Source organism: Coturnix japonica, chromosome 1, assembly GCF_001577835.2.
Source record: "Coturnix japonica isolate 7356 chromosome 1, Coturnix japonica 2.1, whole genome shotgun sequence".
In the NCBI taxonomy this organism is placed as follows: domain Eukaryota; kingdom Metazoa; phylum Chordata; class Aves; order Galliformes; family Phasianidae; genus Coturnix; species Coturnix japonica.
Genome location: NC_029516.1, coordinates 24,377,613 through 24,390,732, shown reverse-complemented (window position 1 = coordinate 24,390,732; position 13,120 = coordinate 24,377,613). Strand labels below are relative to the sequence as shown.

At 44.5% G+C, this 13,120-nt stretch overlaps 2 protein-coding genes across 8 annotated transcripts in view; one reads left to right on the top strand and one right to left on the bottom strand.

Annotated features, from left to right (window-relative positions):
• Positions 1-9,993, bottom strand: part of DOCK4 (dedicator of cytokinesis 4) — a 234,356-nt gene extending 224,363 nt beyond the window's left edge. For 3 of the 5 annotated variants that reach the window (XM_015854108.1, XM_015854118.2, XM_015854089.2), the window contains exon 1: positions 9,714-9,993. In XM_015854108.1, the coding sequence (XP_015709594.1) occupies positions 9,714-9,750 (37 nt within the window). In that variant the 5' untranslated portion in view covers positions 9,751-9,993. The remainder of the gene's footprint in view (positions 1-9,713) is intronic. The other 2 variants (XM_015854079.1, XM_015854097.1) reach the window with 1 other exon arrangement.
• A 114-nt stretch (positions 9,994-10,107) lies between these two features.
• The window catches only part of ZNF277 (zinc finger protein 277), a 47,086-nt gene continuing 44,073 nt past the window's right edge, over positions 10,108-13,120 (top strand). The window contains exons 1-2 of one of the 3 annotated variants that reach the window (XM_015854059.1): positions 10,108-10,160; positions 11,453-11,610. In XM_015854059.1, coding sequence (XP_015709545.1) covers positions 11,535-11,610 — 76 coding nt within the window. In that variant the 5' untranslated portion in view covers positions 10,108-10,160; positions 11,453-11,534. Of the gene's footprint in view, positions 10,161-11,452; positions 11,614-13,120 lie in introns of all 3 variants that reach the window. The other 2 variants (XM_015854051.1, XM_015854068.1) reach the window with 2 other exon arrangements.

Below are 13,120 nucleotides of genomic sequence, written 5' to 3'. Positions count from 1 at the left end.
ATCTGAAGCTTTGCATAATGTCCATAAAAGCATAAATGGTACTTTATGTCAATCATTAAAAAGCCAAACCTATGACAGTCTGCAAATAATAAATCCATTTCAGAGATTAAACAAAGAAATTCTAGCTTGTTAGTTTGAAAGAATCTATTCAACACCTAGTGGCTAAAGAGTATTATTCTCTCCCTCTGCTTCTGACACCAAGCCCCTTCCACAGCAGCCTATTATATGCTGTTATTGGCTTTGCATAGAGACAGAACATACAGGGGCAACCCACAGATCTCTCTATCAACTTCACAGCTACATGGAGTCTCAACTGTAATGCAGTTATGTGGCTGCTCAAAGGAAAAAAAAAAAAAGAAAAAAAAAGAAAAAAAAAAGATAGAAATGGTATTATGTATATATAAATTCAAAGAGATCTTTACAAGAAATCACTTTGGTTTTCATGGTAATTCTATTGTTATGGTTGCACTGTTTCTCTGTTTATGAAGTTACACTGTTATAATAACCTACTAGGGAAAAAGGAAACCACACAATTTGAACTTCTTTAGTATGACAACTAACCTCTGTGCACTTTATCTCAACCATCTTTAAATTCATGTTATTTTTAATGCATCTATTAAATAAAAATTTTACATGCATTGCTATTCAAGCCCCGCCTCTTCAGCAGAAATCTCTTTGCAGAATGTTTTCCTTTGCATGAAAAATGCATTAAATCTCAATAGTTTTCAGTCTGTCTCCTCAGTGAGATTTCTGAACATAAGCAAGTATGACCCCACTTTAATGTGAAGATGCTAAAGCCGTGGATCATGCTGAACAGCAGACAGGGAACAGAACTGACCCCACACATCCTTCCCCTGCCAGGAAGCTCGTGCTCTTCACCAAGGGAACAAGCTTTAAATACTGCTTCTTAGACCAGATTATAACTGCTCAGCTTGAGGGAAAGCTACCACTTATCTATATAGGAGAAAAAGAATTAGAAAAAGAAAAAAAAGAAAGAAAAAAAAAAAGCAAAAAAACCACAGAATGGCAGTGTTTTCCAAAAGAAGCTACAAAGAGCAACCTAAGAAAACCCCAGAACTCTGCAGGTGACCATGAAAGAAGTTATTTCCATACAACTCTAAATCTAACTATTGTTTAGCACAGCACACCTCAAAATACAACATCCAAAGAGGTTTTAATTCTAAACCAATAGCTGTCTCAGATAAGTATGTAGTGTTTTTGTTTTCCTGAAAAAGTCCACATTACTTAAAAATTTACCTACTTTAAGCATCTTCTACTATATTTCTTTCAATTAACTGGTGGAAAAACTGTTTCAAGTTTTTGGATAATAAGATCACCATAAAAAGCCTAACTGGTTGGCAGAAAGAACCACAGGCAAATCTTTTGCCTTCCAGCCTGACTTGCAAAAAAGAAAAATAAGTTTTTAAACATGAAAATTAGATTTCATACTATGTAAGTAACTGGAGAACATGTAACTCAAGATGTGCACCACTCTCATTAACAAACTTTCCTAAAATTAGTATAATGGCAAAGTATGAGAAGGCAAATGTGTTCCCTTTCTTTACCTACTTGACCTGGGACAGGACAGGATAAGTCCATTAAGTTCAGCAAGGCTGTGCATTCAACTACAGCTGGCCCAAAGAGAAAGGAGATTTAGCTTCTGGGTATTTGTTATTCCAAGCAGAAGAAAGGATATCGTGAAGTCATAGCATTCTGGCCTGAGTTATAATTAGCTGTACAGTTTTACTCCAGTATGGGTGGGTGGAAGAAGAGAAGCAAGTACAGCTGAAGGAATGACCTCTGTCCAGCACGGCCACGTGCTCTCACACCAAAATAGAAAAGCAGAAATCTTCTGTTGTTTTCCACCTTAGGATTTCCTCTTTTTTTTTTTTTTTTTTTTTTTTTTTTTTGGAAAAAGCCTTACAGACAAAAAAAGGAAGGAAGCTGGGGAAGAAGGGGAAGGTGAAAGAATAACGAAGAGACAGATTAGCGACAAAGATTCAAGAAGTTTCCTTCCACGACTAACCATGAATAACACTGCAGTTCTGCAAGCTCTTATCTAAAATTGTTTCAGAAATACATACTCAGATTTCTTCTGACGAGGATAACATGGACACCAACAACAAGGAACAGTTCTGATCCCCATGCACAGGCAGAAGCTGCAAGTCAAGCTCCTTCTCATAGCACCAAAAGAAGAGGAAAAAGCAGCAGCACAATATTAGCTAACTTTGTTCTTTATGAAAGCTACCGCCATCACTTCCCAAAGGTGGGCACTTAGAACTGATGAGCCAGTCCTCTCGCATTTCAATTCAGGCAGCACTTCTCAGTTGTGCCCACTGAATCAGAGCTGCCTTTATGAACTACTGATGACATCTAAGTTTACACAGGCTACTTCCCCCCAGCCTTCCCAGGAAGGGAAAAAAAAAAAAAAAAAAAAAGAGAGAATTCACTTAAAAATTATCATCTTTATGAAGACCTTTTCCTCAGGAACATGTTTCTTAGCAGATATCATCACCCAGAAAAACATTAATGGTACTTTATTACAAAAACAACTGTTTATAATTGCATAGGCTACCACACCACTGGTAATCAAGCCATTCCCAGTTGCTATTTGCATAATAAAACTGCAAAGCAATACAGTTATTGCAGCCAACCTGAATTTATATAAGAAACACAGCATTAGAAATGGAACTCCTTTCCTCACAAGGCCATCTCATGCATTCTTCGCTCATTATATTTCTGGGCAAAGAAGCTGAAACTTTGTGAGGCCTTGTACAGCGCAGTTGGATTTTTGCACTGCAATCTGTAATTTCAAATAATTCCAGTACATGAAACATTATCCCATTAAAGAGTTAATGAGATCTGACACAAAAATAAAAATTTAAGATCTGCATATTATCACAGAACATCCCCTACTCTGGAGCTGGTGGCCATCTCTTATCCACAGTCTACACAAAGCACTTGCATTCATCCAATACAGATTACTCATGAAAAGGTGTCAGTACACACACAATACTAATAACTCTTTTTTATATTTCTAAAAAGGTCTCAAGTCTTAAATTCAGTGCAAACAAAGACAAAAATCAACCAAGCAAGCAGTAAGTCAGGAAGGGCAGCCCGTTTCTCCTCTGCTGACAGAAACACAGAACAAGCTCATCAGTTACCTTCTGACTGCATGGGATCAGCCACAGCCCTCCCACAGACCTGCAAGGATGCAGACAAAATCCAGTAACACAGAAACAAAACTGAAATGCCCATTTCTGAGATCTGCTAACTAACAACCCCAAACTTTTATTCCCTTTTCTACTATTGCATTATTTTGTTTTCCTACAAACCATCAAGACCACAAAACCTGATGTACCAGAGAGCTGAGTAAGCAGACTTCCCCACTTCCAGTTAAAACAACTCCAGATGTTATTATTAAAGAAGATACATACTGCATGTGAATCTGAGAATTTCAATTGACGTAGTTCCTTAACTGGGGAGAAATGAAACATGCAATCAGTATCAGCAAGGTTTTCATTGAATTAGCACTCTTGAAAGACCACTTTTTCTTTTTTTTTTGGCAACACAACAGGAATGATTTTTGTTGTTGTTTTTAAAGCTTGCAAAATACTTGATTTTCTCCTGCTTTCTTACTCAGAACAACAGAAGCCAGAAAGCACAATGTACTACAGTGTGCAAAATCCAACCTTCTATCTTTGTCCCCAGCACAGGTGACTTACAGAGCTGCAGCATTTGCAGCTTTCATATACACCATCATAGAGCACCTGGACATTTGGTCAGCATTATTAAGAAAATACAATCAGATGCCCAAGAAAGCAAAGCTGACAAGTTACCACATCATAGTTAACCTACACAAATGCAGCACACATCCTAAGCAATGAGAAACATGCATTATGAAGATAAACAGAAAGCAGCTTTCACCTCCAACTCCTGTCACTGTAAAGATCTGGGGGAAAAAAAACACACCACATTCCTTTCCACATAAAGATCTAAACTAATGGCAAATCCTCATGGCATCCAGGTGTCTTTCAGCTGCTCATCAAACTCTGCTTCTGTCAACAAGAACAGATCTTAAATTGCATCTCACAACAAAGCTGTCATACAAGGTGTTTCCAACAGCCTGATGTGAGAAAGGAAATTTGGCAGTCGGTGGGGCTGAAAAGCTGGAGAAACAGTATGGAAAAGGTGCCGATCATTAAGAACAAAGTGCCACACAAGCAGAAATCATCATCTGACAAGCAATGGGTGGGAGAATGACTGTTTGGACAACTTCCGGAAAAGGATCTGAAGGACCATTTGGGGCTCCCACTTACTGAATGGGGCAGTGCAATGCTACAGCAAAAGGCAGATACCATGCTGGGACTGACCAGTGGACACATTGCCTAAAAAAATACACAGAAAGGTTCTCTTGCCTTATCTGACCAAGCTTTTTGATCCAGTTTTTGACACAGGTCAAGGACATGAATGACATGATCTACAGGGAAAGGATGAAATAATTGGAAACACTCCACCCAAAGAAAAGAAGCCTCAGCAGGCCTTCACGTACACGTAAATGCAAGAGGAAAACTGTACTTCAATGCTAAAAATCTTTCTGGTACTAGAATTGCTAAACACTTGGCTATACAAGTGTAGATGTTTCATTAGAAGAATTTTGAAGAACACACTGGCAAGGTTATTTCAGAACAGATGAAGTTGACTCAGCACTGAGAATGTAGCACAGACGAAGTCTCTCAAAACCTAATCTAGAGATTTTTCCTATGTTTCTACTGATCATTCCTCGATCACAGTTAAACCTGGGTATTTAATTGGTGTTAGAGCCCTCCTACCACCAATAAAATGCATGCAACTGAAGGAAAAAAAAGAAAAAGGAAGGAAAAGAAAGAAAAGTGACATCTCCCTCTGGGTTAATCTCTGCCTTCCAAATCACTGCAAATTGTACAAAATGCCTCAGAGGCATTCTGCCCAATTCCTCACAAAAGGACACGCAGAAATAAACAGTAACCCTTCTTGCAAAACCACAGATAGACTCAACAGGACTTAGAGAAGTTATACCGATTATTTTTCTGTATATTCACAGAATCAAATACCAACTGAGTAGCTAAATAAATAAATAAATAAATAGTACGATTCTACACAGACACCACTTACTGAAATCTAAAGAAGCAAAGCAGTGCTTCTTGTATGGAACAAGTGCTGTCTGCTAGAAGTGAGCTCTCAGTTACTGCATATATTCAAGAATCCCAAATGATCCAAGACACCAAAATGCCCTCCTCGGAATCTTCTCTAATCCCAAAGCTCAAATTAGGGGCAACTTTATAGACCAAGACCTACACAGTGAATTACACTCAAATGAACTGGAAACTATGGAAGGTGGTAGATAGCACATTCACCTTGAACTAGTCCAGAAATGTGAAACTGTTTCCTGATGAAGTTTTGTTTCTCAGCTTCAGGCTATGGATGGAAAGAGGCGTGTCCAAAGGCAGCTCTGGCCTTCAGTGCATTTAATTCACCACCACTTCATTTTTTGGATGAATCTTACCCACCAGGTAGCTACACAAATCCAACACTGAAGTGCCCACAGATGGGGGTTGGAATGAGATGGTCTTTAAGGCCTCTTGCAACTCAAACCATTCTGCGATCCTATGATCTAATCTCCAACAGAATCCAGCTCATTATTTTTAAGTCCAAAAGCTGAAGGCTGAGCCTACATCATTACTGAAGGATACTGAAAGTTATTACTGATGTAAAAAACCAGCAAAATAAGTGACATCCTAAGCTGGTGTGAAAGCCTTCAGAGCAGCATGAAGACCCACAAATCCTGTAACTCAGAGTGGGAACTCTGTGCGTATTTCATGAAATGAGAATAGCTCCCCTTGCCCCAGCAGCGTGTTGGAAGAACGGGCTCTCTGCCAGCTTCAGCCTCCCTGCCTCATCCACCTCACATCCAGCCCTTGGCAAGCACTGGCCCCCAGCAGTCACAAGCTGTAATGAGACAAAGACCAAACAGGGTCTTCATCAAGCAAACAGGGCTCAAGAGCTTTGAAGAGCAGAATGTGTCTTCCCAGCCTTACCTCTAAGCAATTATTTAGACAGCTTGACACAAGTTCATTATTAGAGGTCTTATAAGTGTCAGAAAAAATAAATAAATAAATAAATAAACCAAATTCCACATAAAACTGGGGGGCAAGATCAGTACTGGAGAATGGAGGAAATAAGAACATTATTTCTATTTTTAATGTTTGGGGCAGGATGGACAAGGCTGTTTTTAAACAGAGTACCTTAAATTAGAAGTCTAGCATGCTTATGATAAAGACATACTGTGACAGTTACCACATGATGATCTTGGCCTTTTGTTGCTGTTGAGCTACACAAACCAAGCTCATTTACAGTAATGTTACCTTGCAGTCAAAAAAAGTGCTGGCAGCTTGAAGATAAAGATGCTTTCATCAGGACTGCTCGTGAGACATGTCCAGCTGCAGCCTGGGGAATGGGGCAAAGCCCATCGCTTCAGCCTTTGCCGGTGTGCCAGTCAACACTGCTCCTGTGATCAACTAATATACTCCTGGCTTATTCCACCCATAAACCTCAGCTTATAGCACGAAGTCACTTAATCCTTCCGTTTTCCTCTACAAAAAATGGGAGATAGCCACACTTCATATCCCTTTGGGAAGCCAGATTTATAGCTTAAGCACACTAAAAATACCAACACTATTTAAACTTGCCTGGGTTAAACTGGCAGATTATGCTATATGGAATGACTTCGGGACTTGGAATAATATAAAGTAGATGAGGCATTCAGTAACTGTTTAATTATTCTCTAATCTTCCTATTCTTCCTACTCCTATTCATCTGAAAAGTATCTTTCCAAGAAACGTTGGCAAGTGATGTGCTCAGCAGACAGAGGTAAGTCATTTCCATTCCAGAGAGCCAAACCATATCCTGCACGGATCAGGGAAACCAAAGCACACAGATGGTAAAGCCATGTGTGGATCTGACAGTCCTCGACATTCAGACCATCTAACAGAGCTGCTATCACAACTCCAGGCAACGTTTACAAAACAAGCACTTTTTACTGCAGCAAGAAGTTTCGCTTTTGCAGCAGACACCACTAATCACCTCTAAAAGCTGCATTCACTGGTCTGCTGTCTGCAGAGCATCCACACCTACAAAGCCTTAAAGGACTCATGTAATGAAGGTTGTGGTTATTGTTCTAAACAATGTTGTGCTGACATGTTCCACATTCGTGCACACCACAATTTTCTTGAGCCAACTCCACTTGACACCTATCTGTTGTAGCTACTGTTAGCAGCCACATAACAAACCTACATATATCCCTTCTCCTGCCTTTCCAGCAGCATACTTTGTGCCATGCACCCTCCAGAATGGGTCAGTGGGTGCCCTGTGTGGTGCCGCCACCAGACTGTCACACCAGCCAAAGGTACAACATAACACAAATGAAGCAGCAATGTGAAATACTAAACTCTAAGCTTCTGCTCAGAAAACAGAGTTACCAAAATCCAGACAAAGGAAACTTTCTCAGGGTGAGGAAAAAGAAAAAAAGAAAAAAAGCATTGCAATGCTTATTTCTCCATCAGCATCCTGAAGGATAATACAGAGCTGGTAAGATGAACAGCCTCAGAAACAGACATGATAAAACTGACCTACAACATGTCACATCTAAATGATAACACCCACTACAAACTATGGTAATATGCCTATCTTCAAGCAAACAAACTCAAAGTAAAGCAGACTGCTCAAGAAAAAATGATTCTACATTATTGATGGCCTGCAAGCAAAAGTTTAAAATAAAGAAGAGATGCTCTTTCTCTCACATCAGCTGCTCCTCAGAGAGAGGATCCATCAGGCAGTGCAAGCATCCCATAGCCCCTCAGCTACCAGCAGCCCCTCCATGCAGCCAGGTGGCTGCTATCTGGGTGTCCATCCATTTTGGCACATCGCAGAAGAAACACTGCACTAACTCAGACTGAAAACACAGATGAGGACTGATGTTGATGTAAGCCCTACACTGTGGTACAAAGGACACACATATGTTCGGTACAACTCCTGGGAAGCCTCTAAGGGTTTCCTAATGCACCCATTTTAGCAGGGCAGATAAATACATTGTTAATAAAAATTGCTTGGAAACAGAAATAGCATGGCACTAAAAAGAATATACAAAAGCAGGCTCCTACTGCACAATGCAAGTTTGTGTCAAGGAGGTTTCACAAATTAAAGTTGAAGGTTATAAGAAGAATTGTGAAAGATCCAACTCCTTCTCCAGCCTCCCCCAGCAGGCAGCACAATAGCTGACTATAGCTGTAACTGGGTGTGAGGATTTTGCAGATTGCACTCTTTGTGCAGGTGGGTGAGCACACAGCAAAAAATACAGCCCCTGCAAAAAAAAAAATGACGACTTTGGATCAGCATTGCATTGCTTTGCAATGGTTGTAAGAACCACCACACACCCGCGTCCCAGGGGTGTGGATGGCCCGAATGGAACAGTAGCTTTTTGTTACCATCCTGAATAGCCTTTGGGAGGCAAATCACAGCAACCCATAGAACGCGTTTGAATAAAAATAAACATCTGAGACTATATTATGTTCACGCAGGACTCCTTTAGCGATGACATTTCCTCGTTGACCCAATGAATGTTGCCCCCCCCCCCCTCATCCCCACCCCCACCAATCACACCGGCACCGCTCTGGCAAGCAAAGGGCTGCAGCCAGACGAGCATCCCTACACGAGAAGCTGCTGGACAATGACCCGTGCCCGGATGCCTATAGGGCTCGCTAAGAAAAACGTATGGGAGGGCATCAGCTCATTGTTCAGCAGCCCAGGAGGTGGTTATTCCGACAGGGGAAAGGCTGTTTAGCCGCTTGCTCTCCGCGTTAACAATGACTTCAGAGCATCTTTTCCATCTTAAAATCAGAAAACATACTGCAGTTGTGAAAATAATAATAATTATGATAACAATCAGGAAAATAAGATGGGAAGGAAGCAGCAGACAGCCCGAGAGCCCGCAGCACTCGGCCGTGCCGCTCCAGGGCGTCCCAGAGCGGACCAGGAGCCCCTGCCCACGGCTGGGGCTGATCGGCGGCCTCAGCCCAGCCGTGACCCGGCCGGTGAAGGAGTCGAGGAAACGAGCACCAGCGACGAAGCCTATAATTTAGCGTTTAGAGGACGGCAACATCTGGGCTCAACTCCAAGCGGGACGGAGCCGCGCTGGCTGCTCGCGGAGCTCTCACGCGTACACACACACACACAAAAACAAAGAGAGCTCCGCGCCGCCCCCCGCCTCGTCTTGCATCCCCTCCCCGCACCCCCTGCGCCCAAACACAGCGCACACACACACACACACACACAGGGAGCGACCAACTCCTCCGGATCCCCTCGCACCGCGTTGGGCTGCGGGGCCATTGTCCGGGACGAGCGCACCGCGATCCGCGCTTCAAGCAGGACGCACAAAGCAGAGGCTGCGATCCCCGTGCGCTCCGCACAGCGGGCCGGTCCCGCGGGCTCGGCAGCCCTCTGCCCCGGGCAAAGTTGACATCATACGCGGCTCCTCCGGCGGCACTTTGTCCGTGGGCGCAGCGCGAACAATACCCGGCGGAGCGCGGACCCCTCCCGGCTCGGGCGGGCGGCTCCGCGGTGCAGGTGGGAGCCGGGCTGCAGCCCCCCGCCCGCGTGTCCGTCGCTCCCTGACTCACCCACGCCGTACTTCTCGTGCTCCGTAGGGATCCACATGCTGCCGGCGGCTCCCCCGCTCGGAGCGGCGCTGCTCGAGGAGCGCGTCCCGCCCGACTGCTCCGCCGCCCCTCAGCCGCGGCTGCCCGGCTCCGGCGGCGCAGGCATTGTTCTGACTGACTGACGGACGGACTGGCTGAGCCGCGCTCCTGCCGGCCCCTTATACGCTCGTCCCGCTGCACGCCGCGCAACGTAGCGCTCTGCCTCAGCGCGGCCGCGCCCCTCGGCGACAGCGGCCGGCGGGGACTACGAACCCCGGCTGGCCCCGCGCTCCCGGCGGGGCGGGGATCGCGTCACGGGGCGGGCGGGACGGGAGGGCGGAAGGAGGCGGGGAGCGGCGGCACGGCACGGCACGGCACGGCACGGCATGGCAGCGGCCGGCGGGGAACGGGGCCCGGCAGCGCGGGGAGGTGAGACGGGGTCTGGGGCGGCGAGGGGTGCCCGTCCGATGGCCACGAGCTCGCGGGGCTGAGGGCGGGTGTCTGTGTGCGGGAGCCGTGCCCGCAACCGAGGGACGCGAGTGGCTTTAACTTTCCTAAAGGAGGATGAGGTGAGGAGCGGCGTTAGGGGACAGCCCGGCGTGAAGGGACCGTGCGGGTAACGCCGCAGCCCACCGGCATGGAGACCGTGTGCCTGTCCCACCGGCATGGAGACCGTGTGCCTGTCCCACCGGCATGGAGACCGTGTGCCTGTCCCACCGGCATGGAGACCGTGTGCCTGTCCCACCGGCACTCGTAGAGTGTGGGTCACACTGAGAGGCACGGCTGTGCTGGGTCGGGCTAATCGCTGTTAACTGTCACATCTGAGATACCCATATATGAGGAGCACCGTGGGTTCGGAGCAGGCATTCAGGTGGACGCGGTTCAGGTCGTTTTTCTGGTCCTACTGGTGCTGCCCTGACTCGAACGAGGCACTGCAGAACCCCTGAGTTTGGTACAGGGCACTGAGAGAAGGAGGATTCATTTGGCAGACTGGGGTCTTTCTGGTTTCCCAACTAAATCCGCATCTTCACAGGCGTGTATGCAGAGATAAAAGGAAGCAGATGGTGCACGGTGAGGAGCACAAGTGGAACATCTGGGGGACAGCCAGGGATGGGGTGGGCACTGCCAGCAGCACAGAGGTAAAGTCTGTATCTGGGGTGAGAGGCCTATATATCTGAACCACAGAATCAAAGAATTGTAGGGCTCGGAAGGGACCTACAGAGTCCATTGAGTCCAACCCCCCACTAAAGCAGGTTCCCTACAGTAGGTTACACAGGAAGGAGTTTTGAAGGAGGGGTTAGAATATCTCCAGGGAAGGAGACTAGAGAAAAACTAAAGAAGGCTGAGGTGTCTGTACTTCTGTAGAAGCATCTGAGCAGAAAGTCCCCATAGCTAACTCAGACAAAGTCTCAAGCCTGAACCGGTCATTGCAAGGGAAACTTAAGTGTTGTGAAGCAGAAAAAAAGAGCCTGTGTCGTATGCCCTGGCCATGTGGAAGGAAACACATGGGAAAAAGGGGAAAGAAATCCAGTGATATGATGCTGCTCTGCTGTACAAGTCATCTCTAAGATTAATAATATCTTTAAGAAAAAGAAAAATGTTCTTCAGTGAAATCATTATTCTGAACTGGATGATTGGGTTTCAGATCAACAAAAAATTCATTTTTAATGTTCTCATGTTTAAGTGAGGAAAGTGAGTGAAGGGCTTTTTTTTTACTTCAGGTTGTCTTTTAGCCTTTACTGTCAAGCTACTTTGGATTTTGAAGTCATCAGTACTGTGAAGGACACAGTGGAAGGAGAAGTCATGCGCAGATGTGCAACTTCCAGCCTGCTGTTAAGTGCACTTGACCCATGTCTGTTTTCCTCTGCATCAAACTTAGGTAGTGAGTAACTTAAGTGCCCTTCTTGTTTTTTTTCACTAGTATGTACTTTGCTTCTGTACATAAAAGTGAAATCACTTTCTTTGTGCTGGTAGTTAAAGCAGTTCTCTTAATTTCTTTCTGTAGCGTTGTGTTGTCATGGGCTTTGCCTACATGAAAAGCCAGACCCTTCTAGGGCACTTTCACACTTGTGTAATTGCATCCAGAGGCAAAGCTGTGTTGGTTTAACAATTTAAAAGGTCATGGCTTTCATCTGTTCTCATGTTCTGTGCGAAACTCCATATAGGACTGTGGGGTGTCTGAGGCAATGAGGTAAGTTTTATAGAGACTCTGGGTCTTGTATAAGGAAAGTTTACCTTCTTCATACTGGAATTTAGAGATCTGGTCTATGGTGTTTTCTTGTTACCATATTCAAAAACTCATTGAAAGGATTGGTGAACTTTTGATGGCTTTGATTAAGGCTCCCAACATTGGTTTACGTATTGTAGTAGGATCTTTGGAGTCTTAATGAGATAATATGTGTAAAAGCCAGTATTGAAAATCAAAATAGTAGATGTCAGGCTGAATTAACTTCCGTCCCAGCCTACAGACCTCCATGTACGTCCAACCTATCTTCCTCTCCCTAAGAGAGGGCTGCCAACATGTTGGCTGGCAGTCATAAAATTCTGCCTGAATTCAGACAGCATGTCTGCTGTCTGTCATGCTAACCATGACTGACTTCGACATGTTTGCGCTGGGCTCAGAGCCCGTCTTTCTTCTTGCCTTGAACAAAGACAAAGGTAGCCAGTAGCTGAAATTCCTTTTCAAAATTATTCACGTAGGGTCCGGTCACTTCAGATGAACAGATCTTATCATATAAATCACTGTAGACAAAAAAAAAATACGTCGCCCTGATATTTATCATTTTCCTATTTCAGAGCAAAATTCCTGTTCTTTCTGCAAAGCTATTCACATGTATTACTTGATGTGCACCTCAGAAGTTATGTTACTTCTTTGGAGACAGAATGTAGGAGAGTAAAATATAACATTATTTCCTGCCCTGCTGTTTCCTGTGTATGGGAAAGCCTGGGCTTGTATATGCTAATCCAGGCCTGTGTTGCTTTCTGGTTAATTCCCTCCAGCAGCTGTCACTGAGTAGCTTATAATAAACATATCACTGTCCACAGTGCAAGTTATTCAGTCTACATTAATTATGCTACGTAGCAACATTTCTTAAAGCATCTGTCATTGGATTTTTAAGTATTTTGAATTTTTCTTTTCTGGAAGTGTGTCTTCTATAGCTTCATAGGTGGTCTGTAAGTTACCATTTCCTATATAGGGTTTTAATGTGCTCAGATTCTTTTCAGTGCAATACTGTTCTGTGTTCTGCTAGAGCATTCTGTGCCAGAACATAATACCAATGCCTTCTGCATCTATCTCGTGTCCCATGGTGAAGGGCCTGGAGCATCTCCCCTATGAGGAGAGACTTATGGAACTGGGTCTGTTTAGCCTTGAGAAAAGAAGGCTGAGA